General features: G+C 37.9%; 1 protein-coding gene and 1 long non-coding RNA gene across 2 annotated transcripts in view; one reads left to right on the top strand and one right to left on the bottom strand.

Annotated features, from left to right (window-relative positions):
* Positions 1-21,824, top strand: part of LOC309481006 — a 96,150-nt gene extending 74,326 nt beyond the window's left edge. Inside the window, exon 6 of the long non-coding RNA XR_014199821.1 lies at positions 21,142-21,824. This is a non-coding gene — a long non-coding RNA (uncharacterized lncRNA). The remainder of the gene's footprint in view (positions 1-21,141) is intronic.
* abce1 (ATP-binding cassette, sub-family E (OABP), member 1) lies at positions 52-26,696 on the bottom strand. The gene is made up of 18 exons (XM_082145587.1): positions 26,554-26,696; positions 23,779-23,946; positions 22,621-22,706; positions 19,647-19,744; positions 17,799-17,916; positions 17,545-17,682; positions 16,681-16,750; positions 16,118-16,214; positions 15,173-15,262; positions 12,482-12,603; positions 11,394-11,615; positions 6,733-6,792; positions 6,103-6,161; positions 5,907-6,017; positions 5,110-5,252; positions 4,240-4,362; positions 2,210-2,321; positions 52-688 (listed from the first exon to the last, which is right to left on the bottom strand). Exons 2-18 carry the CDS (start codon positions 23,879-23,881, stop codon positions 641-643), a joined length of 1,800 nt encoding a protein of 599 aa, XP_082001713.1. The 5' UTR covers positions 23,882-23,946; positions 26,554-26,696; the 3' UTR covers positions 52-640.
* Positions 26,697-26,726: the final 30 nt, after the last annotated feature.

Raw genomic sequence — 26,726 nt, 5'->3', positions numbered from 1 at the left:
GACAACAAATAAACAAATACAAGCCAAAGAACATCTTTCTCCGTTGTGGTCTTTCCATTTAAAGTCAGTTTATTCATAAACAATCTCACTGCACAGACGTGTCACCCAATATTACTGAGACATCAGATTTTGTTTAGCTGGGTTTTAATTTCAGCTTCAGTTGCATCTTCACACGACTGCTGAACTCAAAAGCCAAATCTGGTTGAAATCTGGTTAATATGATGCAACACATTGTGTAACATGATTAAAATATTTTATTCAAAATATACAGTTGCATGTTTGCCATGTGTAAAGCCGTTCACACCACTTTTATGACCAGAAAGAACTTATTGATGACAGTAATTCAACCCAGAAACATACATATTTTTCCAGGTTTCATTCTCGAATCATGTCCTCTCCTCTGTTTGGCAAGACGTCACAAGCTTGGCTTTCATCTCATAAAAGACACATCTTGTCTTGTTTGTTGATCGCACCAATGACGAGAGGAGAGAGCAGAACCGTGTGTGTGTGTGTGTGTGTGTAATGGACCCGATGGGCAGTGTGACGGTGGTGGTAATTCAGTCAAACATGTAAGTCCGCAGTGCCAGCGTTTGCCGGTTTGATGTCATACTGAACGGCTACATTTGATGAAATGGGATCTTCAGTCGTCCAAGAAGAAGTAGTTTCCACTCTTCTTTTGTTCCACATCCTTTAAAACGATAAAAGAAAAAGGGGTTTTAATGAACAGGTACAAAGATACAAGACTAAGGACCTTCAAGGTAGTGATGAGTGCTTTCAAAACACAGTTTGTGAAGCTTCGAAACAGTCGCGTTTAAGTTAATTTTGAAGCATTAATACTAATATTACAGCAAAACATTATTAAAACAATCAGTACTGGGGTTTAAAAGACTATTTATTAATATTATTGATTTGACTGCATTGACACTATCACATTAAATTAAAACAAACTGAATTGAACTTGTTTCATGATTGAACTTTACAGTTACAGCATAATTTAAATTTGTTTGCATCATTTTCATGTTTATTACTAGGGCTGTGCGATATAGCTAAAAAATATATCACGATATAATGTTTCATATCATTCAGTATCGATAATTATTTACATTTTTTATAAGCTTTTTAAGACACGTAGAAAAGTTTGAATTTAAACCATAGTTTTTTTTGTTTTTGACATTAAGGCAAACAACAAATTATATTAGTTTTAGCAGTCAAACAAAATGTTAACAAAAATATCTTCTTTATGTCTTTTATTAAGATTTTTTAAAAAGTAGAAAATAGCAGAGACATTTTTTTTTATTTACAAAAATAAATAAATGTATTAAACAAATAATACATTTATATTAAATTAAAATATTAATAAAATATTAAATCTTGAAACTTTTAGTTTTATAAATGGGGGAAATATTTAAAGGATGAACAAATGTTTTGGTCATCGCATTAAAAATAACATTTCAATATGGTAATATTGGAAAAAGATGTGACGCACTTGAAAGCATTTTACTATTCCTGCCACACTTCCATGCTTACAGTGAGTGTTACTACAGTAAAGCCATGGTGAATGTTGCTGATCTGTGGACTTAAAGCCCATAACTAGTTCATTCATGGCACAGAGTTTCTCCTGGTTTTCACGTCAGCGCCGTTCGGTCCGTTAATAACGGAGAAGTGTGAATGTTTCTCACTAGATCTCGCAGCGATGTTATTACTTCTGTGGCGAATTCAAATGCTCAAATGTTTTCTTTATTGGATCTCTTAGTGCTGTGTTGTAACAGTGTCACTTGATCAAGATTGGCTCACGCTGTACTGACACTGGACTCCAAACTGATAAACAGTCCGTGAAGCACAAAGTAATGAGTAGCGCAGTTTCATTCCGCTTTCATTACGTTTGCCATTTGATGGTGGTTGCGTCAGCGATACGTACGCATTTTAATGAAAATATCGAGCGCTATATCGAAAAAATGTTATATCGTTACTGACAATGGTGTACCGTCGATATATATACCGATACCGTTTTATCGCCCAGCCCTATTTATCACTGTGAAGCTTCTGAACCGATCTGTATTGTATAAAGTGCTATAGATATAAAGCAGACTTGACTACTTGATTGAATATCCATCAACACTTGATAATGAAGTAACAGTTTAAATTGTGGGTTAAATGTAACGATCTGCCAGTTTAAGCGATAAAGTGTCGTTTCGAAATGCACGTTTACCTTAATGGAATTGAGTTTGTTAATTCTTGGTCTGAAGTTGTTTGGGTCTCTCCTGAACGTGATCTCCAGCTGAGATAAGAACTTATTCATGCCGGCCAACAGGTTCTGTGGACTGATGAGAAACACATTTCAACATTGACATTAGTTGCATAATCATAATCAATCAATAACATGTTCAAAGAGCATGCAATATTTGATTCATTTGGAAAATGTTTTGGTAACACTTTACTCAAATCCACAATAAAGAGTCATTTATTGTGCATTAATTATGCCTTGTAATGCACATTTTAATGCATGATCTAATGAATAATCAGTTATGATACCATATAATACTTGTTTACTGTTGCACCTTTAGAAAGTATAATGCATTATACCACATGACAAATCCAATTTCAGATGTAACTGCATATTATAATGCATTTTAATTTTGGTCATAACCATTTATTAAAATATATAATGTATTACAATGTACATTATGAATACCTGTAATGCATTATACATAAAGCAGGGTTCGTACAGATACTGTACTAATAAATTCCAGGACTTATCAAGCACTACTTTTTTGGGGGTTTTCAAGGACTATTGTCAGAGATCGCACTTATCAAACAATATCTTTAATATTTTTTGAGGATTTTTTAAACTCAAATTACAGATATAAGGTATCCAAAATACAACGTATTTAATAATAATAATGGGTATTATTGTTCAATTAATAATATCTTATATTATAATGTTGGCGTACTTCGTATGGAGAAAATGTCTGATGGGTTAATTTTGCGTGAAAAGATTGTATTTGTGTTTTAAAAAAAAAAAAATAATTTCATATATTTTTGCATTTAAATAAGTCAAGCACTTTAAGCACCTCTTCATAAATATGGCCGTTTTCTATGGTTTTCCAGGACTTGAATGTCAAATTCAAGTACTTTGAGCACCTTGTACAAACTAGAGGTGGGAATCTTTAGTCACCTCACGATCCGATTCCAGATCGATTCTTTATCTACTTTTCCCCCCTTATTAATTCATTAGTTTACATAAGTAATTAAGTACTTTTTTAAAAATAATTACAAATTTAAAAAAAGAATTAAAACAGTTGTATTTTAAGAATTTTAAACTTATATAACTTCAAAACATACAAGCAAGTAGCAAATAATAAAGAGGAGCATAGAAACATGGCAAACAACAAACAAAGAGTGCTTTCAGTATTTAAGATTATCTGAACATTTTCCATTCAAGAACTGTGAGTGATTTTTCTTCATCGTACTTTTGTATTTTACTATGACATAGACTGCGGGAGATCTATTAAGCTGCATTCACGCTCGGATCTCTTTTGAAATATAAGAAGTAATGTGGTTTGTCCTGTCCGTTTAATCCCTTAAGACATAACTGGCTGTGTTTACGTTCATTTTGCACAAGTATATTAAACCACTTACATGGAGTCGCACAGCCGCTTGCGCGAGCAGTCTCGTACACAAACAAAGCGCGCGTCAGCATTTAAAATTGAAAGCAGCCTTCTGTTAGTGAGATTCATATTTTAAATATATAAGTCCACTGCATTCCAAACCACATAAATGATGACTTCGTAGAGCATTTGTAAGGAAAATACAGACGGGTGAGACAGCACACTTTAAGTGTAACATCAAAACAAGCGCGCGTCTCTCACAGCGCATCCTGTGCAACAAAGCCTGTGAATGTCCTTGTAATTCGCTTCAACCTTTCCGAACTTTATGAAAGATTATTTTACGGAAGGTTCGAGTTGTGTACGTGTGTGAGGAATTGTTAGCAAGCAGAAGACGGGTGTTCCTAAAGCAAACTCAGCGTCATCGCACATCTGGTAAAAAACTAAGCTCAGAATCGATTCTGAAATTCTCAGAATCGATCCAGAATCGTTGGAGAGAGAATCGCGATGCATCGATGGATCGATTTTTTCTCCCACCACTAGTACAAACCCTGATAAAGGTTTCAATTTATGGCAAGTCATGCAAAGGAATCGCCAATTACAAACACATCATCGATGTGAGTAGAGTACGTACGCATTGGCGTTCGTGCTTCTGGAGGGAATTCCGTCGAAGACAATGACTCGGTCCGCCAGATACGTGGCCATGATGAAGTCGTGCTCCACCACGAATGCCGTCTTTTTGGCGTGAAGGATGAACCTGCCAGGCAATGAAAGACACGGATAAGAGAGTGAGGGGACGAGAGAAAGGGTAAAAGATGTTAAATTACTGAATACATTAAAACACTCAACACCCCCTAAGGACATATGTGAGACCCTGGATCACAAAATCAGTCATAAGTCGCACGGGTATATTTGTGGCAATAGCCAACAATACATTGTATGGGTCAAAATTATCGATTTTTCTTTTATGGCAAAAATCATTAGGATATTTTAAGTAAAGATCATGTTCCATGAAGATATTCTGTAAATTTCCTACCGTAAATATATAAAACATGTATTTTTGTGAGTGAATGCAGCAGAATCGCCAACATAAATGCACAACTTTAAAGGAGATTTTTTTTATTTTTTTGCATCTTCTGATTCCAGATTCTCAATAGTTGCATCTCGGCCAAATATTGTCATATCCTAACAAACCATACATCAATGGAAAACGTATTTATTCAGCTTGCAGATGACGCATACATCTCAATTTAAAAAAATTGACCCATGTGACTGGTTTTGTGGTCCAGGGTCACATATTTCAAATTATAAGGTCTTCCTTTTTTTTCTCCTATATTGTTGTTTATTATATTGTATGTCGATATGTGTGTTTTGTAAAATTTCTGTATGTATTTCTACAATTTAAAAAAGAAAAGAAAAAAAGAAAAACAGACACGAATACATGAAATTAAGCATAAACCTCATAAAAAGACAAAATCGGCTGTGCGGGTGTTGTGTATGTTACCGTTTGATGACTCTGGCGGCCATCAGACGCTGCTCAGAGTCCAGATATGCCGAGGGCTCGTCGATCAGATACACATCCGCAGGCTTTCCTAAACACAGCGCGAGAGCGACCCGCTGGAGCTCACCACCAGACAGATTCTGGACCTGCACACACACACACACACACAGAACACAGCAGTGTGACCTGTCAATATATTCATCTGTGCAAAAAACAAACAAAAAACCTTTCAAAATACACTAAAAAGTTGAAGTATATATAATATACGTGTACATAATTAAAAGTGACAAAAGCACAAATTACTAAATCTCCAAATAAAAATTTTAACTGTAAATATTATTCAAATAGAATTTTTTTATGTATATTTTAATCCTTAGTAGTCTTGTTATGTGTATGTAAATACACACACACTATATATATATATATATATATATATATATATATATATATATTTTTTTTTTTTTTTCAGTTATAATTTTAATTAAAACTTATACAAAAAACTTTAAATTGACTCAAATGTTAATGTAATCCAAATAGAAAAATTAAATATATATTTTAAGTTTCAGTAATATTGTTAGGTGCTTTTTAAAGAGCATTCATAAGATCATGTAAATGCTTCTAATGCGTCTGAGGAAAGAAAAAGACAAGCTGCACCAGAATGATTAGGTTGTTGCTCTAAGCAATTGGAAGGCAAAAATTAAATACATATACATACAGGATACTTCAAAATATCAAAGAATGCAAAGTGGCGATAAAACATTTGAGATGCATCCTGAATAACATTAGCCTGGTTTACTCACGTCTTGGTCGATGATGCTTTCGATCTGCATGGGCTTCATGACGTCAGTGACGAACTGAGGGTGTGTGTACGCGTCTCTGATCTTATCGTGCAGCAGGGCTCGCACGCTGCCCTGAAACACACACACACAGAAAGTAAGGATTTAGAGTTTGACCTAAAGTTTACAGCTTAATACTAACAATGTTTACAACACTCACTTTAAACTTGGGGCTGATCTTCTGTGGTTTGTAGCTGACGTTCAGGATGGGCACATCGCCTGAGAAACACAACAGACACTCACATACCACAAAAAGGCATTTAAAAATGTGTGTTTGCATGTATAAATCAGCCTGTTCGTGTGTCGATTTGCTATTCCTGTGGGATGAAAATTCCCAAATGTCCCAAAAAATAAAAATAAATATATAAATGTGTATTTTAGCTACATTCGACTCTAGTAATTATTATTTGCATTAATAATATAATGTTTTTGACGCCATAACAAATGTTTTGGCTATTTTAATGGCAAGTAACAGAAATACTATAAAATAGCACTTTAAAAACTATAATACTTTTAAAAATTTGCTTTAAAAAAAAAAAAATAATAAAAAAAAAAAACTCTAAAATGTAATCGTTTAATAAAATATGTTTAAGAGATACTGGACTGATATTCAAGATCCAATTTTCCTAAAATATTTAGAAACTAAATTGGATTAACTTGATTAAAAACCAAAAATCTAATAAATATTAAAAAACAATTAAATAAATTTAGTAAAAAATAAAATAAAAAAAGTTAAAAGTGAATAATCTCATTTTCAATTAGCTGAAATATGCTGAATATTAATGTTCACCTCCTCCATCTGGTTTGAGGCCTCCTGCAAGCATTCTGATGAACGTGGTTTTTCCAGTTCCTGAAACAGAAAAACTCGTTTAGTGGGAAAATAATGCAATCACAATAATCACTTCCTTTAAAGGTGAACTACGCAGGATTCAAAGATAACAACACAGTATTGATTTGATTGTGTTTGTGTCTCCAGTACAAGTATTTTTGGGATGTTTATGGGATGCTAGCTGGTGTGTCCTGCTAAAGATGTCTAAACTTGCTTGAAAATTACAGCAAGTCATGTAAATTCTTTCATATACACAAAAAAGGGTATTTATGCATGATAAACAATTAGGGCCGTCATGATTCCTCAATTGCAAATTTACCCGTGTCGAGTAACCAGCAAAATACACACACACACACTTCACAGACGAGAATCCATGAACCGCATTATTAGAGTGTTTTCTAAGTATTAAGACCATACTATAGCATAGATGATGCTATGGTGAGTTCACAACCGCTGTGATTCAATTAAATAAATATATGACGTGTGTGTTTAATATAAATGTGCTTTAATTATTTACATGCATGTAGTCAGGTGTGCATCAACCGTTATCGTAGGTTAATGTTCATCAGGGAACACAATGTGCACCATTTAATCAGATTTGTAAGGTAAATCATTTATAAACCTGCGCTAACACAGGAGAATACATCAATATGTCTCTAAATGTGCATCACGATTTCAGAATAAATGTCTAAACCCTCTGAGTTTGTTTTGATGTCCACATGTTCCTGTTCACGAAATTACAGCGGCTGTAATATTTCTATTAGGGGTGTTACGAGATCTCGCGAGATTAAAACGCGACGAGATTTCTCGTCGAGGTGAAAAGTTGTCTCGTGAGTTGTTGTGATGTCAGCGTGATGGAGCGCGAGGGTAGTATTGAAGATGCCCCTGCCACTTTTAAATCATTTGTGTGGCAACATTTTGGTTTTCCTGTGGAAATAATAAACGGCGAAAGAGTGACAGACAAGACGAACACAATATGTAAACATTGTAAGAAAACAATGCCGTACACCGCGGCTAACACGAGCACTATGCAAAAACACATACAGAACCACCACAGCTCCCTACTAAAACTAGCTGCACCTGTGACGAAAACATTAAAAGGGCAAACAACTCTAAATGCCTTTGCATCTCTTCCACCGTCAAGTGCAAGAGCCACAGCAATAACGAGAGACATCGGCGTTTTCATTGCAGCTGATATGAGGCCATTTTCTGTGGTGGAAAATCTGGGATTTCGCCGACTCCACCGCACACTGGAACCGAGGTACACCATCCCATCACGCGCGCATTTTACTCGCACTGTGGTCCCAACCCTCTACAAAGAAGCCAAGGTCAAGGTTGTACAGACTCTGAAAGAGGCAGAAAGCATCGCCATTACTACTGATGGTTGGACTTCTAGGTGTACGCAGAGCTATATCACAATTACAGCCCACATAATCAACAGTGACTGGGAAATGGTAAATTTTGTATTGCAGACTCGCCCACTTTTTGAGTCCCATACAGGGGCAAACATAGCTGAAGTTTTACAAGCAGCTGTCACTGACTGGGAGATTAAAAAACCAAACCATGGCATCGCAATTGTGACTGACAATGCGCGTAATATGGAAGTGGCTGTGCGTGAGGCAGGATTAGAGCCGCACATCAAGTGCTTTGCACACACGATAAACCTCGCTACCCAGGCTGGCCTCGGTGTTGCGCGCGTCACTCGGTTGCTTGGGCGGGTGAGACGAGTAACAGCTTTTTTTCACCGGAGTTCAACGGCTGCCGCGTTATTCCCGTCCAAGCAGAAGCTGCTACAACTGCCACCACACAAATGAATCATGGACGTTACCACTCGATGGAATAGCACTTTAGATATGCTGGTTCGTTACCTGGAGCAGCAAGCTGCCATATCAGCAGCTCTCACCAGCCCTGAGATGAGACAAAATGCCCGTAACATTGATAACACTGGACAGCAGCGATCTCTTGAATGCCGAAGACCTTGTGAAGCTGCTGAATCCTTTGAAGACAGCCACCACAGTCTTATGTGAGGAGAAGAGCCCCACAGTGTCTCTCATCGTGCCACTGAAGAGCATGATTGAACAGAGCATGATGCCAAATGACGGCGATTCCCCCACCGTGGCAGACACAAAGAGAGCAATCCTCAGTAATATTTCAGGGAGATACAGCGGAGATGCATACAATCTTCTGTTAGAGAGCACTGCGCTGGACCCAAGATTCCTGACTCTACCGCAGCTACTAGACCATAACCAACGCGAGTCTGTCTTCCTGAGGGTGCAGGAAAAGGCAGAACAATTGCAGCAAAATCAGGTATACATCAATTTAAATTGCTTTACTCCTTTTGTAAGTGTGAAAGTGTGTGTGAAATTTTTTTTTTCTTCTAGATTTATGTTCCCAATACCAACTGAAAATGTTTAATGGATTAATGCAAAGTGTGTGTGTGTGTGTGTATTAGAAACATGACAGCATCAGAGTGGGTGTGTTTGTGTTTAGAGGGAGAGGGGGGACTGCTTTGCTGCTTAAGGTTAAAGCCAGTGTTTCTGCTGTTTAAAGACCACAGGTGAGAAGAGTACAGAGAGGAGAGAAGAGGCAGCAGCTCACTGTTCCACACATGGAGGAGAGGGGGCTCTGGGAGTCGAGTCAGAAGAGGGAGAACCTGCTTCCAAGAAGACAGCGCTTGAGGATCTACTAGGGGACTCTTTCTCTAAGACAGAAAAGTTCAGCAGAGGGGCTGAGAAGGAAATTGATCTCTACAGAAGAGAGGCCTCTATCCCACTCAGTTGCTGCCCCCTGAAGTGGTGGAGAGAAAACAGGTTTAAATATCCTTTGCTGTCTCCACTTTTCCAAAGCATACCTTTCCATCCCTGCTACCTCTGTTCCAAGTGAGCGTGTCTTTTCAACTGCAGGAGACATAGTTACTGCCCAAAGGTCTCAACTGCTGCCAGAAATCGTCGACATGCTTATATTCTTGAAAAAGAACATGACCATATCTTAGGCTGTTCTGTGTAGTTAATTTATCTCTTTTTCATGCTTGAAGACATTTTTTTTTTCTGTTTGAACTTGTAGTTTTGAGAGAGCAGTACTTTGATTATGGATACACTTACTGTTTGCATTTAAAGTGTTATTTCTGTTATTTATATATTTATTTTATTTATACTGTTTTATATTTGTTTATGTTCGATTTGTGGAAAGGAGTTAGATTTCTCATGTGAAATCGTACAGGGGAGAAGCCAGACGGGGTAGAGTTTATAGCAAAACATTTTGCAGTGTTTGCATGTCCTTTACTGCATAGAATTCATTAAAATACAACTAAAATAACATTCATTACAAGTTGATTTCAAAATGCACCTAAATTGTTTTGCATTTTGTGATTTTCAGTTGAATAAAATACTATTTTCCATTCATATATTTCATCATTGAGGATTTCTTAAAAATTGTGTAAAAATCTCGTCTTGTCTCGTTCTCGTGAACCCAATCTCGTGTCTCGTCTCGTCTCGTGGAGTAAGCGTCTCGTCACACCCCTAATTTCTATCATAAAGAAGTGGCCAAATAATAAATATTGAGTGGACATTTAAATTAAATGTGGTTTGGCCGATATTAAACAAGGATTTGATCTGCAGTAATGAGTAACACTGGCGCCCTCTGCAGGCATTTCTTATAATACATAATCATTTATGTTATGTAATTATATTATGGGTAAGACTTTACAATAAGGTTCATTAGTTAATGTATTAACTACCATGAACTTACCATGATCAATACATTTGTTACAGTATTTATCATTCTTTGTTAATGTTAGTTAATAAAAGCACAGCTGTTCATTGGCTGTTCATGTTACTTCACAGCGCATTATCTAATGTTAACAAATACAACCTTTGATATTAATAACGTATTAGTAAATGTTGAAATGTTAATATTAACTAAGATTAATAAATGCTGTAGAAGTATTGTTCATTCTTGTTAACTAATGAGCCTTATTGTAAAGTGTTACCATATTGTGTATTTTAAGTGTTGTTCTATAAAACCACATGATTACTTGCTTTTGATACTTTATTTTCCAATAATATTATACCAATATAATCTATATTATTGCCTCATTGTTATTATAAATGCATTTTAAGTCATTTTAAAGGCTCAAGTCTTTGCTTGGGTCTTTTTTTTATTACCACAAACAAAATAAATATCTGATTACTCGATTAATTGTCAAAATAATCAACCGATTACGCAATTACCAAAATAATCGTTAGTGACAGCCCTATAAACAATATTTGAATGAATATTTGCAACATCGCTCATCTTCCCACAGGCCGGTTGGGCTGCGCATGAAACCGATACATCATGTCAGGGGATAATAAAAGTTATTCGAGACAAACTTTAAGTTGGCTTGAGAAAGCCAGACCAGAAAGTTTGAAGAAGTTTCAAAGTTGTTTAAAGTTTGATAGATAGAGATAGATAGACAGATTAGTTAGAAAGAAAGAAAGATTAGTTAGAAAGAAAGATTAGTTAAGTGAAAGAGATTAGTTATCATCTATATCAGGCGAGCGCTTCTGAATGTTGTGTTTGCTAACAGTAACTGAAAGTTCCTGCATGGAGCAGCTTTGAGTTGCACAAGCGTCTCCTCTCACCGTTCTCTCCGAGCATGACCATGATCTCGGAGTCGGTGAACTCTCCTTCGGTGATGGTGAGCGAGAACTCTCCCATGCACTTCTTCATGTTGGGATACTGGTAACGACACATCTTCTTCACCTCCTCCTCCGCCGCCGTCTCAGCCACTTTAAACACCAGAGACGTCTCTCTAAAGCGCAGGTTCTCTGTCGGCACGAAGCCATCCAGGAAAATATTGATTCCTGAAATAAATTTTTAAAAAAGAGGACAATATTATAGCAGGGTTCCCACACCTTAACTTCAAATTCAACTTTCAAATTGGACTTTTCAGGTCAGATACCCTCAAACTCAAGGACTTAATGTGGGGACACATTTCAAGTGAGAGCAAGGTTACAGCGTGTTACCTTGTAAGATACATTGTTACAGTTTTGCGCGCGTGAACGTCATGGCAACGTACAACACAAAGTACCTCACGCAAGAAACACTTGACGTAACGCATAAATGCGTGTAACTAGCGTAAATCAAGCAAGCTAGTACGCATAGGCCACGAAGCATTGACGAAATAACACATTAGTGGACCGGAGGGAATAATATGGATTTTTTTCCCAGAAAACTTCTTGTATCTTTAGTCTCTAGAACTCTCATAAACATAATTCACCCGCTATATTGCCAAATGTACACGATTTTTCATATCAACAGAAAAACATACATGGTAACCTGCTTCTCTTGAGACTCCCCTGCTAGTTCACTGTTAATGATATGCTAAAGCCCGATCACACGATGATCTGATTGGTTACAATTGATTTCAAACCGTGTTTTTGAGACTGTCTTTGGTTCACTGCAGTTTTAAGCAGAATATACTCAGCAATGGTGCCGACTTATGAATTTACACATGGTTTGTCTTAAAGCATATTAAAAACACCACATAGACACATAAACAACATTAAAAGCTGGATTTTCACCACAGGGGGAGTTAAAGACTTTGATAACCTCATATTTGATACTAAATGTAAGACTTTAAGGACCCACAGAGACCCTTTCAAAACACACACACACACACACACACACACTTCTGAGCATCACATGCATGTTTTCGAGAGGCTCGTACCTTCTCGGACGCTGAAGGGCATGGTCACCACACCATAGGCGCTGGGAACGCCATACAGACAGCAGATGAAGTCTGACAGGTAATCCAACACACTCAAGTCGTGCTCCACCACAATGATGTATCTACACAGACAGAGCAATATGAGGTTTAGGGTTTGGTAAAGAGGAGTAACTATGACTGTGCTTCCTCAACATTAAAGGATTAGTTCACTTCAGAATAAAAGTTTCCTGATAATTTACTCAACCCCACGTCATCCAAGATGTTCATGTCTTTCTATCTTCAGTCGAAAAGAAATTAAGGTTTTTGAGGAAAACATTCAAGGATTTTTCTCCATATAGTGACTTCAAATGGGGTCCAAATCGCAGATTCAAAGTCTCTACAGGATCCAGTTGAGGAATAAGAGTCTTATCTAGACAAACCAGCGGCCATTTTATACAAAAAATAAACATTTATATACTTTTTAACCACTAATGCTCATCTTGCACTGGCTGTGATGCGCCACACATTACGTAATCACGTTGAAAGGTCAAGCATAACGTAGGCGGAAGTACCGACCTAGTGATTACAAAGCGAATGTGCAAAGACTAAGAAAAGACCTCAAAAAAACTTAATTTCTTTTCGACTGAAGAAAGAAAGACATTAACAGGGTTTTTCCTGCATAGAGAATTATGAGGCGGCCGCCTCCGTCAAATTTCGGGCCGCCTCCGTCTGTCGACAAAAACTCAAGACGGAATCACATGATTAGATACCTCTTTTCCACCGACACGATTCCTCAGCGGGTTCACGGCCGGGTTCCATTCCATTCTCAAACCGTTCTGCGCATTTCGACTGCATCAGAATAAGCACGAGCCCGGCCCTGGCCCGAGACGCTCAAGCACAAGTCCGACAGCTCATCAGAATTATCAGCCCGAGTCCGACTCGAGTCCGTTTTTTTTATTATTATTATTACACAGCGGCAGCCTGCCCTATTTGCAGCCATTAAAATAGGTCAGTTTTGTTAGTTATGTTTCTTTTCATTTCTTTATCATGTTAATTTAGACAAATGTTTTGGAGCATTTTTTTTTTTTAAATGACGACCAAGCAGCCGAACCGACAGCGAGTATAGCCTACAACATGTTTGATCAATTTAGCCTCTCAAATCAACGCTAATAGGCTACTTTACTTGGCTACAATCCATAGATAGGCTATAAAACACTTCAAGCATATCACACAGACAGTTAATTTAACAAATGATTATTTATTAAACCACAGTGAGTAAAACAACTTTTTTTGAAATACTGAGGCAGGCTCAGGCTGCTCGAACCAGCGCTCGCAAACGAAAGGAGCAATAGCCTATCTAAACCAATTAAACTTGCAGGTTATCTTACCTCAAAAATGCACGACAGAACATGGCCATTCTTTTTTCCAGTAGTTTCCAACAGTTAAACGAAAATAAATTCCAATGAAACGAAAAGTTAGAGCAGTCTTTTACAGAGCATCGTGGAGAAAAAGAATAGCATCCACAGTGTAGCCTAAGGTTTTAACCCAGTCCTCCTCTCTTCTATCACTCTTCCCGCTGCGTTTTAAGTTGGCCATCTGCGATTTTTTCTCTTAATATTCTCCATTATTTGCACATGAGGTGAATCGTGAGTCGCGCTGATGGGAAACCTTCTGTGTGTGTGTGCGTGCGTGCGTATGTGTGTGTGTGTGTGCGCGTGCGTGCATGAGACTGTCATGTCAGTCATATGTCACTGTGTAATTATAAGATTATGAAAGTTATGAGGTTATGAAATGTCTTTCTATGTTTGTTTTTCTATCGTCGTCGTCAGCTTCTCATATTTTTTTAATTAATGTCTAAAAATATAAAAAGAAGGATAACCCAAAAAAAGCCAGAGGCCCGGCCCGCATGTGAATTATGACGTGAGAATTGGCCCGAAGCCCGGCCCTAGGGGCATAAATAAGTCAATAATAATAATATTGGCACGTCGGGCTCGGGCTGAAATGCAGGGCTTTAAGCACCTAAACGTGCTTGTCTCAAACGGAGCAAGGTAAATTTCTGCGAAAGCGCACGAGCCCCTGCCCCTCCCCCTTTTCAACATCACCTGTCAGTTATCACAACCTCCACAGACGCACGAAAGTCAAGAAGCACCTTCTCTGCAGCATCGAAGTGCCTTCACTTGTCACAGCCAGGTACCAATACTGTTTTTCTTAAGCTTCGGCTCTCAAACTAGTTAGGTTACTTAAAATATATCCATAGAGCCAGCCTGACTTAGGCAATAGCCGAAATTCTTCTGCCGTTTTTATAAAATAAGCTATCACAAGTAGCAGTCACGTAATTTACTAGTACTGTTTTGTAATTTCATGGCCCCCTATGAACTGTAAATAAAATCAAATTATCTGATTATTAAAATACCTAAAAATAAATAAATACATGCTTGTAAAAAGTTTTTTTTTTTTCACCTTCTAGTGGTCATTATACATAAAAAGATGCACCAGATTAATGCATTTATCTTTAAAATGTACAAAATTTTCTTACGGGGGGGCATGCCCCCGGACCCCCCTAGAGGTACCGAGCTATCGGATTTTGCCACCTCCGCCTCATTTTCAGCCAGGAAAAACCCTGATTAACATCTGGGATGACGTGGGGAGAGTAAATTATCAGGACATTTTAATTCTGAAGTGAACTGATCCTTTAAAAGGACTGAGACTCACCGGTCTGGAGAAATGAGGGAGCGGATCGTGATGGCAGCTCTCAGCCTCTGCTTCACATCGAGATAACTGGACGGCTCGTCGAACATGAAACTACAGGGAGAGAAACCACATTAACACCAGTGTTATTGTTAAACAAAACTATTCAAATGTGTTTTCATTGATTGAAATAAAGCTGAATTTTTTTGGGGTGATATTTTATGAAAAACTTGAACTTAAAATGCTGCCTTTGCAACTAACTGAAATTATTAAAATTTGTTTAAAAAAAAAAACTAATAAAATTGGCATAACAGCACAAAACAAAATGACTAAAACTGATTACTAAAATGAAAATTTTATATATAAAAATCATAGCCAATTTAAAATATTAATATTACAATATATATTTCAGCATTAAACTGGTCTTTTTAAGTTTATAGCACAGCAGTGTTATTTTAATATTTATATTCTATTATAGTTTTATTAATTTTATTAAAAAAAACACAATTATTTTCAGTTTTCATTTGAGTAATTTTGTCATTTATTTATTTTTAATTGCACTATTTAGGTTTGTTTTATTTATATTTTAGTTTTAGTTGATTTATTTCCAGTTAGTAATTTTAGTGTTTCAACAAAATTATTTCAGTTAGTTTCCAATTTTAATTTTGTTTTTAATCTAACATATATATTCTATCATATCTGCTTTATTTCAGTTAACAAAAATGTTCTTAAAGGGGTGGTTGATTATGATTTCACTTTTCTAACTTTAGTTAGTGTGTAATGTTGCTGTTTGAGCATAAACAACAACTTTAACATGCTATAAAACAATATCTGTGGGGTATTTTGAAACTTTTTAAAACTTCACATACACACTCAGAGACTTATTTTACATCTTGTGAAAAGGGCATTATACCACCCCTTTATTGGCTTTAGTTAAGGATAATAACCCTGCAGCACAGAGGGACTCACATATCAGCTCTCTGAATGCACACGACTGCGCAGGCGAATCTCTGCAGCTCTCCTCCTGAAAGGTCCTCGACATTACGTTCACGCAAGTGCAACAGATCTAACCAATCAGGGAACAGAACAATCAGTCACATGATGCAACAAAACTACTATAATATTCAGTCACATTTCTAAATGTATAAATAATACCAAAGACTTTAGATGTACAACAGTGCACTCATATTACTATGAATGGGAGAAAGTGCAAAGCGCAATATGGTGGAATAAGTCCCGCCTTCTAAATAAAAGAGCCAATCGACGTTAGTTGCTATAACAACAGTCAGTGTTTTGAGTCCCGTGCTTATGACTGAACATGTTTTACAGGGTTTTTTTTGTAATGATTTGAGTGTTTAGAAACAATTTATGAGACAGTTTTATGAAGCTTTGGAGAATTTGATGTTTCCTCAGGATCTGCACTTGCACTCGCATGACTGAGAAGGCGTTTCAAAGATGGCCGCCGAGTGAAATGTCTTGCTTTAAAGGGACTTTGGTAATACTGCACAAAAAATAAATGCATGTGTACATACCCAGCTGTCCACACACCAGCTCCTCTGTCTTTGTGTCATCTTTCCTGCTTAGGATGGCGCCTACTGACCCCTACAGGACAATCAGAGAATCACAACACAATCAAGTCAAACACTAAAATGACCTCATATTTACATCAGCTGATATATATCCATTTTTAATGTTATCGTTATCGACCCAATAAGAAATTTTGTCCGATATATATTAAAGCCGATAAATAATGAATTATTTCCATTATCTGAAACATTTCAGATGCGACTGTTCGCCATGATGGTTTTGAATTGCTTGAAATATGATTGGAATCACTTTGAAAAGGAAAATACAGTTCAGTGCAACTTGAGCAGCACAAGTTTGTCATATAGGAGACATAAAATTATAATGAAAATGCTACTGTAAAAGAATGCTGTGAGTTTTTGTGTGCCCGTGTTTCAGCGCATCGTTACGGGAAGAGCACATCCAGAATGGAGTCGCACAATTATGACTACGTTCGCTTGTGCATTCGCAGCCTTTTGTTTTGTGCAATAATAAGTTGTAATATTATGTTTATTTTGTGTATATATCTGATTTATCTAATATATTATGAACAAAAACTAGAAATGTTGCCTTTTGAGTTTAAGTTGAAGCACAAATTTTTTTTATTGGACGTATATAAAAACTAAAACTACAAATAAATTAAACCTAAATAGCAATGTTAAAAAAAGAAAGAAAAAAAAAAGAATAAAATGACAAAAGCACAACGAAATTACAACAAACATTTTTTAACTAAAATTAACAAGAAAACCAAAAATATAAAAATAAATGCTGAATAAAATTATGAATAAAACTAACAACTCTAAAATAAAAACTAAAATCAGACCGATACTGACCTTAACGGTTTTGGGGATCTGGTCAACGTACTGGGGCTTTACGATGGCCTTCAGGTCGTCTTCCAGGATCTTAGTGAAGTAGTTTTGCAACTCGGAGCCGCGGAAATACGCCAGGATCTCCTGCCAGTCAGGGGGAGCCTAAACACACACAAATTAAACAAACACATTTCAAACATGAAGATACACATATGCACACAGACATGTGAACTAGGATCAGATCTGGATGGTGTTTGAGTGTGCGTTGAGAAACTCACATCGAATCTCCCCAGGTTTGGTTTCTGTTTTCCCGCCAGGATTTTGAGAGCAGTGGATTTCCCGATACCGTTAGTACCCACAAGCCCCAGCACCTCACCTGGACGAGGGGTGGGCAGCCTGACAAACATGAACACTCACATGTTAGGGCTGTCAAATAAAACATTTAATTCCAAAAAGAAAGAATAAAAAGAAAAAAACCTGCACATTCGAATGCAAAAACCTGTGCATTAGTATTTTTGGTGTGTCAAGAGGCGCACGAGACATGATGATGACGTAACTGAACGCTTGTCTGAAGTTTAAAATCATTGGTTACCCGTGAGCCAATCACTAACGTTTGGTTATGACGTGTGTTATGCGCATGCTCAGCCGCATCTAACTTCCACTGTAAACACATGTATGATGCGAAAACAAAACCATCGAGCGAAATACCGGAGTGTACATGGCTGTGAACGACTTGCAGATTATGTGAAGTAAATCTACGCATCCACGGTACATTCAGCGTCTACGTCACGGCTCTCAGCCCGCCCTCTGTTCGTTGATTGGCCGGCTGTTTTCAGGCCGGAGGAAAACTGAGAGATAGGTCGCTATCTCAGACTGAGTACAGAAGCGAACTGAAATTGAGCGGAAGTACGAAGTCTGACGTAGTCAGGCTACACATCCAGTACAGCGCGGTTCATTTTAAAAATGGCGGGAAAAGGCGGAAACCCTCTCAGCTGGTGGCAAAAATCGTGCAAAGACATACTTGACCAACATTGGTCACATCGGTCAGAGCTGAGTGTGTGTTTTCATCAGCTGGAAACACTGTCAACAGAAAGCGCTCCGCACTCGCTGCAGATCCAAGTCGAGCGTCTGGTGTTTTTGACGAACAATATGTAGATGTAGAGAGTAGAAGTGGGTTGTTTTCGAATGGCAGTTTGTTCATTACGCTGTCGAATCGTGTTTTCTCAGGTCACTGATGCACGAACACAGTTTTATGCACTACTGTAACACAATTTTCCTTGGATGCACATTAAGGAAATTACATTTTATTTAAGAATATTTGTTTCAAAAGTTAATGCACTTTAAAAATTAAATGTCATTTTATTTCAATAAAAGATGTGTTGTTTGATTTGGTTTATATTCGCTCATCGCACTTGCTTGCGCCCTCTTGTGGGCATAGGAGACAATACAGCACTTTTTGTAACTAAGAATTGCCTTTAGAATTAGCCTGGCTAACGTCAGACATCTTTCTCATTGAGACGTGGTCTGGGAACCACATGTTCATTTTCTCGTATTTGAGGCGTGGTTTACGAATGCCCAGAGCCGTTTATTGGACGCTACGAATGTCTATCAAATGCGCCTGTACGTAGCTCATAGCCAATCGTTTCAGTTATACCAGATGACGTATGTAGAGCGACAGAAATTCGACGAGGAAGAAGACGAAATAAACTTGCGTTCTAAACTACTTAGAACCATGCTTAGAACACTATCTACGGCTGCATCGAAAGGTAACTTCGCGTCTGCTGCCATGTTAGATCCATAGATATAAACAAACTGCTTCGGTGTGTCGCATAGACGTCGTCATCGTCTTGCTGCTCCCTCTCCGTTCTGTGATTGGTCCCCTCGCTGAGGCGAAAATCTAGTCCTTGGAATCCAGGCTGCCTAGCAGCGTGAATAAAATCGTGCTGCACACAAGGCAGCATGGGGAAACCCAGGCTACTTTAGAATTCCAATATAATTCAAATTTTGCAAATATTTAATAATGAAATTCGAATTTAGCATTTCAGCCATTTTGACAGCCCTAACTCAGATTAAACACAAACTGAATCATGATTAAGGTAGGACTCAGACGAGATGCATGTTTGTACCTGTGAAGCTTGAAGGAATTGGCACAGTATCTGTGTGTGGTTTCCTTCTCCAGGTTGCTTGGCAGGTTCACGATGGAAAGAGCACCAAACGGACATTTCTTAATGAAACAAAATAATTAAAATCAGATTAAATACATGATAACTCAGGGTTATGGAAATTAGTAAGGTATATGGTAATTATTGAGCATTTGACAACATGTTTAACCCTATAAAGCATATATACATACATTTCTGAGGCCTTTTAGTGACCAACATGATCAAAACCTTGCTGTTAAACCGGATGCACACAATCACATGCCTTCTGTCGTCTGGTTGATAGTTTAGATTTTTTTTAGCAAGTAAAAGTCATTCAGTATAATAGTATAAACGTCCACCATCAGCTCATGTCTTCACTTTTATATTGTTGGTAATATTTCAAGATGAACACTTACTGGACTGAAGCAGCTCAGCTTTACTTGATTATCCAGACATCATTTTACATGCGAGTATCAAATATGATCAACAGGGTTTTGAGGAAGGGTTATTTATGCTTCTCTTAATCATCATTGTATGTTTTAAAACTATAGAGCTATGATCATAAAACTAAGCATTTAAATATCTTAAGATATTGAGTGACGACATATTTATATGCATCTTATGTCATTAGTCTGCTAAACTGTAACAAATATCTCATAAGAATAGCAAAATCTAATGAACTCGGCATTAAGAGTTTTGTTCAGTAACGTTTTTTGATTGCAGTCTTTTGTCGGCTGCCGTTGTTTCCTTTGCTCATCAGTTCCATATAATCTTAAGACTTTATTTGTTTCATTCCATGTTTTATAGGCAAGGCAACCTCAGTTATGCTCATTCAGATTAGATTAGCACAGTTGGTTTTAAATAAATCTTGTTTATTTAAACAAGTATATATTTTAGTTCAGGACTTCATAGTCCAGGTGTTTGTAATCTGTGCTTAGGTCAAGGTTTAATAAGGTCCCTTATGGGATATTTGGATGCTGCACAAATAGACACAAACTGACAAATACCGTACATTTTAAAAGTAATAATAATAATAATTGTCCATATGTCCTCAATGTCTACACTATCCATCCTAAATCGCATGTGAGATTAGAATAAGTGTGTCCCAAAGCACAGTATGTTGAAAAGAGGATGCCAGAAGTTTCCGGATGGTCTACTACTTTCGGTGGATTTTCGAAGTGTGGATCTGTGCTCACTATAACAGCTAATATTACCCACAACCCATTGTGCTTTGGAGGACGAGCTACAAACATGAGTAAAAAGTGTTAAAAAAACCTACAAAACACGGCAGATATGCGTGACCGACGGTGAGAGGTTTAGATAAAGGTTTGAGTGACTAATCAAAGATTAACCTGATAAAAAAATTATTTATTTAATGTTATGCGTGTTATATTTCACCTGCAAAACAATGTGGACTTTTATAAAGATCCATTTGGCCATTAACTTTTAAATGCATCATAATGCATTAATATGAGGAGAGTAGGGATGTCAACGATTAATCGACGATCGATTAATTGTCGATAATACATTTAATCGATACAACTTATCGATCATCGATTAAGCAGGTCTTCATGCGCGTGCGCGCTGCTCAACCGCGAAACATGTAAAGCGAGCGCGCCGGAGTTATGTTTGGGACCATTTTACACCATCATGACTATACGTTTGCGTGTGCATTCGCAGCCTTTTGTTTTGTGCAAATGTAAGTTGTAATACTGTTTATTTTCTGTAGGCCTATCTATATCTGATTTATCTCATATTGGATGCATTTGGTTAAGAATTAACTCTGTAGTAAAGCGTCAGCTTCAGCGCGCGCAGCTCAAACGGCAGTGCACGACTAATAATGACTATTGGGACTGTAATATTACATAACATTATAAAGAGAACAATATTGTAATAAAACATTGTGAATTATTTGGGTTTAGTTGCCGTGTCGCGTTGCTCCAGGAAGACCGCGTCCACAACATGAGTAACGTTAGTTCTGAATGAATGGCACGTAACTTAGTTCAAGTTCACTTGTGCATGAATTTGCGTCATTTTGTGCAGATATCATTTGTAATTTTATGTTTATTTTGAATATATTTGATTAATATCATATAGGATGCGTTTCTTTTAGATAAATAACGTGCTAGCAAAGTGCTCCAGTTTAACGGTAGCAGATTCATTCAGTCGCGTGCAGTTGTTCCAGGAAGAGCGCGTCCACAACAGTCACACATTCTAAGCGCATATTATATGAGGCGGCGTTGGTGACACGTTGTATTAGTAGTTATATTTGATTATTAAATTAATTTAATTATCAAACACATCGAAACATTTTACAATCCTACTTGCCCTTTATTTATATTTAAAACCATTCTAATTGATTTGGTGAGGAACATATAGCGTTTTGAGCAGCATTTGCAGACCCTGTCATGCTGTCATAGCCACTGCAGTAGACGCATATCGCAGTATTAAGGCTAACGATTAATCGATTAATTGATCGTTAATTTAAACGACGATCGATCATGGGAATTTGTGAAAATTGACATCCCTAGAGGAGAGTCTCCGCATGAAAGACTTCAGATCAACGTGAAACTGCATTTCTCTTTGATTCGCTAGGAAATTAAATTAAATGTGAAGGATTTTAAGTGTGATGAGATGATTGACAGGCCAGTTTATGTGACAGGATGAGACAGTTTAACGGATCAGACCGTTGAAGACGCAATTGTATGACGTGATCGTATGTCCCCAAAGCTTGTCTACTCTTCTGCTACACACTCAAAAGTATCTGCTTTTTCATCACAAAAACAGTACATACTTTTAGGGCGTAGTATAAGCAGGCGAACTGAGACGTAGCAATAGCTATTCAAGATTAAGGCCTTCATTTTACACCCTGTCTGGGAAACCCAGCCACGTATATGATGCTTTACAGGGTTAAGCTATAGTGAAATGCTCGAGGGATACGATTGGGTCCTCCAAATACCTTGATACAGATTCCACACCCGATGCAGAGAGACTCTGAGATCCAGACGATTTTACTCTGAGGCGAGACCTCAATACACAGCTTCCCTGAGGAAACACACGAGCACTTCAGGACTTCAGATGAAGCTAACTCTGAATCAACATGCACCAATGCTACATAGTCTAAATGTCATAATCCATTTGTTAACAAACAAGTATTCATTACTTCAATGAGCTCATTGTTTCTGCCTTAAATTATTACATTTTAAGACAACTATGGCTGCGTTTACACTGGGCATTAACATGCGACCTGTATCCAGATGCTGTCCACATACACACATTGAAAAAGACAAGTGTTAACGTGCTTCTGATGGGGATGTTATCCGATCAGCGTGTCCAGGTTCGGAGGTAGTCGAGGACGCATTGTGATTGGATCTCAGTGTAATGTAAACGCAATCCAGCCATCGTGTCTGCATTCACAGCTGGACGTCACACTAAGCCCCGCCCACTGTCATTAATATATGAGCGGGGCACAACCTAACATTTTTGACTTTCTCCGTTTCTGTAAACCTACTTAGGGTTCAGAGTATTTATTTTTTCCCACATTTTCCCCACCACAGCTGGCAACGTTCTCGGACCCATACGTTTCTCTGTACCGCTCTGTACCGGCATCTATCCACATCATTAGCACTTGCAGCCTCTTCATCCTCATTTTGCGAGATTTGTAAAATGTCCCCAGACTGAAAACTGTTGTTAAAAGAAAACCCCCCACTTCAGGGGCTTTGCACCGGAGCCATCCTTTATGTGTCCTCTTTTTTTTTTCCCATGGGAATGCGAGATCCGATCTGTTATCCAGATACAGAAGCCACTTGATGTGGACAGGTGCAAATGCGCCGTGTCCTGATTGGCGCTTGATCGGATCTGCTTGATCGGATCACGGTGATCGCATGTTAATGCCAAGTGTAAACGCAGCCTCAGATTTGTATATGTACATTTCTGAAATGCATGACTTAGACAGAATGATAACAAATCACTCTAAATTGTAATGCATTTTCTGTAAAGCTGCTTTGAAATGATGTGTATTGTGAAAAGCGCTTTACAAATACATGTGACTTGAATTGAGTACACATCAACAACGCACAAAGCCTGAAGTCAAGCGAATTGAGCGTGCGGTTCTTACCCATGCGCACCACCGGACAGCTCTTCTTGCACTCCTGACGGCATTTCTTGGGCTTACACTTGTCGTGGTTTACAATAGCGATTCTGGTGTTCTTGTCGGCCATTTGACTGGTTTGATGTCGCACACCGGCGACGCAGATCTACAGGAAAACAGGAGGCCTAGACCTCACTAGAAAGAGAGAAAGAGAGAGATGTTTATCCTATAGGCCTATACATGCATTCTGTTGGCCTATTAAAAACTCTATTATACATTCCAAAGAAACACTGTTTATAGAGGGTATGCGCTGAGTGGCAAAAGACTGAGTGGCGGCATTTGTTTTCAGCGTGAATGAAAACCGAAAAACACATAAAACTGTACAACTAGATTTGACAAGAAATCTGAGGTATATTTTTACAGATTTTTATGAAATCTACAGTACAGAGAAGCAGATGAATCGCTGCGATTCACAGAAACAACCGGATCCAGGCAGAGAAAGGTGGATTTGCAGTTTTCATTTTGTGTCAATATGCTGAATTTAGGGGTAAAATCATACCCTATATATTGTATTGATATATTTTGTATTGACAACTAATCAATTAAATATTTACCATCATATATTCTGCATAATCGGATGTTTTTAAATAAACACTGACAAAAAACTACACAAGTTTTTGGGCTGGATGATATTTTTAACAGTGATATAAGTGATCATCCAGATTTAGATCTATATTGCATTTGTATAAAGTGTTCACAGGCAAATTTGCTTTATGTATTTCCCGGTATCGAAATCTGGCACAGGGCAATTCCACGCAAAACTGTCACATCCATAACGCCAACACAATGCCATGGTATTTAGTTGGCGTTATGGATGTGACAGTTTTGCGTGGAATTGCCCCACATATAAATGTCAGGAAACAGGATTCCTGCTGCATGACAATATCCACGGATCACTGGATCTTTGGTAAGTTGTAAGGACCACTGTATCGAGTTCAACCTTTAGTTTACACTGGTAATCATTTGTTTTACTCACATTTTCCCTACTAAATCCAGTCACGAAGCAGCTCTTTAATAAGTATTTCCAAATTCATAGCACTCATAAACGTTCCCGCATGACCGACTACTTCCAGTGAGATTCTGAAGTGTGCATGCGATGGACACTTACTGTCCCATGATGCCACGGGACAGGATTTATCAATGGCAGTGAAGCCACGCAACTGACGCTGGGAGGTCATGTGATAATGACAACATGGCGAATGTAGTACATCTGGATTACATTGACTCATACTATATACAATGTACATTATTAGCGGTTGCAGAGTAATTACTTATTCACAATAAGTACCTACTCAAGAGAGTATGCCATTTAAGACGCAGCCAGAGATTAACGCCAACATAACACACTTCACGAGGGAGTAATTAGGGCTGCACAATATCAAAAATATATCAGTATCATGCAAATAAAGATATTTATGGCGCACAAAAAGTATTCTCGTCGCTTCATAAAATACAGGTTGAACCACTGTAGTCACATGGACTATTTTAATGATGCCTTTCCTACCTTACTGGGCCTTCAAAGTGTTAATTAAATAGTGATCAATTAAGCTATTTGAATCTGAGCCACCAGAGTTCATCAAAAATATCTTAATTTGTTCATTCCAAAGATGAACGAAGGTCTTACGGGTTTGCAACGACATGAGGTTGAGGAATTAATGACAGAATATTCATTTTTGGGTGAATTAACCCTTTAAGAAACCACCTAGAACACCCTTGCAACGCCTCAACAGTGGCTATTAAAACCAGTTTATCACTTGTTAACACGCATGAACTCATGCAAACGATCAGATATAACAGACACCAGCTGTTACACTCCCAACAAAATGCTTTCCTGATGGCAGCCGTGTAAAACGAGATAAGTCTGGGGAGCAAAACCTGGTCTGATGTGGCGGTTTCATGAGTCAGAGACAGATAGATATAGACAGATAGATAGACAGCTCACATTCAGGATGAATGAAGTTGCTGAGTTGCCATCTTTACAGTGCAGCGCTGGCATCACGTGACAGCTCGTTTAAACATGCATAGACTGCACTCTCATCCTATTGAACACATATATTAGTCATTTGATAATTAATAATGAGTCAGTTATCAGATGCAGTGACTCATTCTTCACTTATGCTGGAATAACCTGAGGTTTATCGTCTTGAACAAGGACACTCCTGTCATAGTTTAAACACCTCTTGATGGGACTCGAACCTACAATCTTTACATTAACAGACCAGATCATTGATTAATGGTTCGTACACCACAGCACCCTTTGAATCCGAACCGATTGGACTAGTACACTTCATAACCGATGCTTATACACAAAATATATTATACACAAACATTACATTCAGATCTACCTTTAAAACGGCAATAAACAATCAGAAATAGCCAGATTCGGTTATATTAAGCACGTGCGCGCGCTCGTCGTGACTCTCTCTCACACACTAGTGGGAATAACGAAAGATGACGCAAGACTTTCCCTCAGAGAATTCCCTGCTTTATTTTACACCCCAAAACACTACATTATGTGTCATGGTCTTTCTAAAACGTCTGCTTAGTTGTTTTCCACTTTGTTCAGAATGACTTTCATTAAATATTCGTTGAAAATGGGGATATTTTAATGAAAGAAGAAAAGGCCTCGCGCATAGGGCGGCATGCGCGCACACAGCTGGTGCGTTTTTTTGTCTTTCAAACTAACTGTTACCTATACATCTCCATTTAATTATTGCAAAATGTAAATAAAACGCCGCTCACCTCCCGCTGATGGGAACAACGCCGTATAACGCGTTAATAAGCGTTGAGTTTCTTCTTACTGTGTGAAGAGACGACCAGCGCGTGCTGCTACGGCGCGCACGAGACAACACCGGTAGCAAAGATGGCGCCAGAGCGCGCGACGCTAAAGGGACGCGACGCGATCCAAGAACCGT

The sequence above is a fragment of the Leuciscus leuciscus genome (assembly GCF_965113295.1).
Source record: "Leuciscus leuciscus genome assembly, chromosome: 18".
Classification (NCBI taxonomy): domain Eukaryota; kingdom Metazoa; phylum Chordata; class Actinopteri; order Cypriniformes; family Leuciscidae; genus Leuciscus; species Leuciscus leuciscus.
Note: the sequence above shows the minus strand (reverse complement) of the source record. Positions and strands in the feature narration are given on the sequence as shown.

What these genes read in the sequence shown, in the direction of transcription:
- abce1 (XM_082145587.1), bottom strand. Translation starts at nt 23,881, where the DNA reads ATGGCCGACAAGAACACCAGAATCGCTATTGTAAACCACGACAAGTGT. An exon ending in CTGTCCGGTGGTGCGCATGG is followed by an intron (nt 22,707 to 23,778) that starts GTAAGAACCGCA and finishes GTGTTTCCTCAG; the next exon opens with GGAAGCTGTGTATTGAGGTC. An exon ending in CAAACCTGGGGAGATTCGAT is followed by an intron (nt 17,683 to 17,798) that starts GTGAGTTTCTCA and finishes GTGTGTGTTTAG; the next exon opens with GCTCCCCCTGACTGGCAGGA.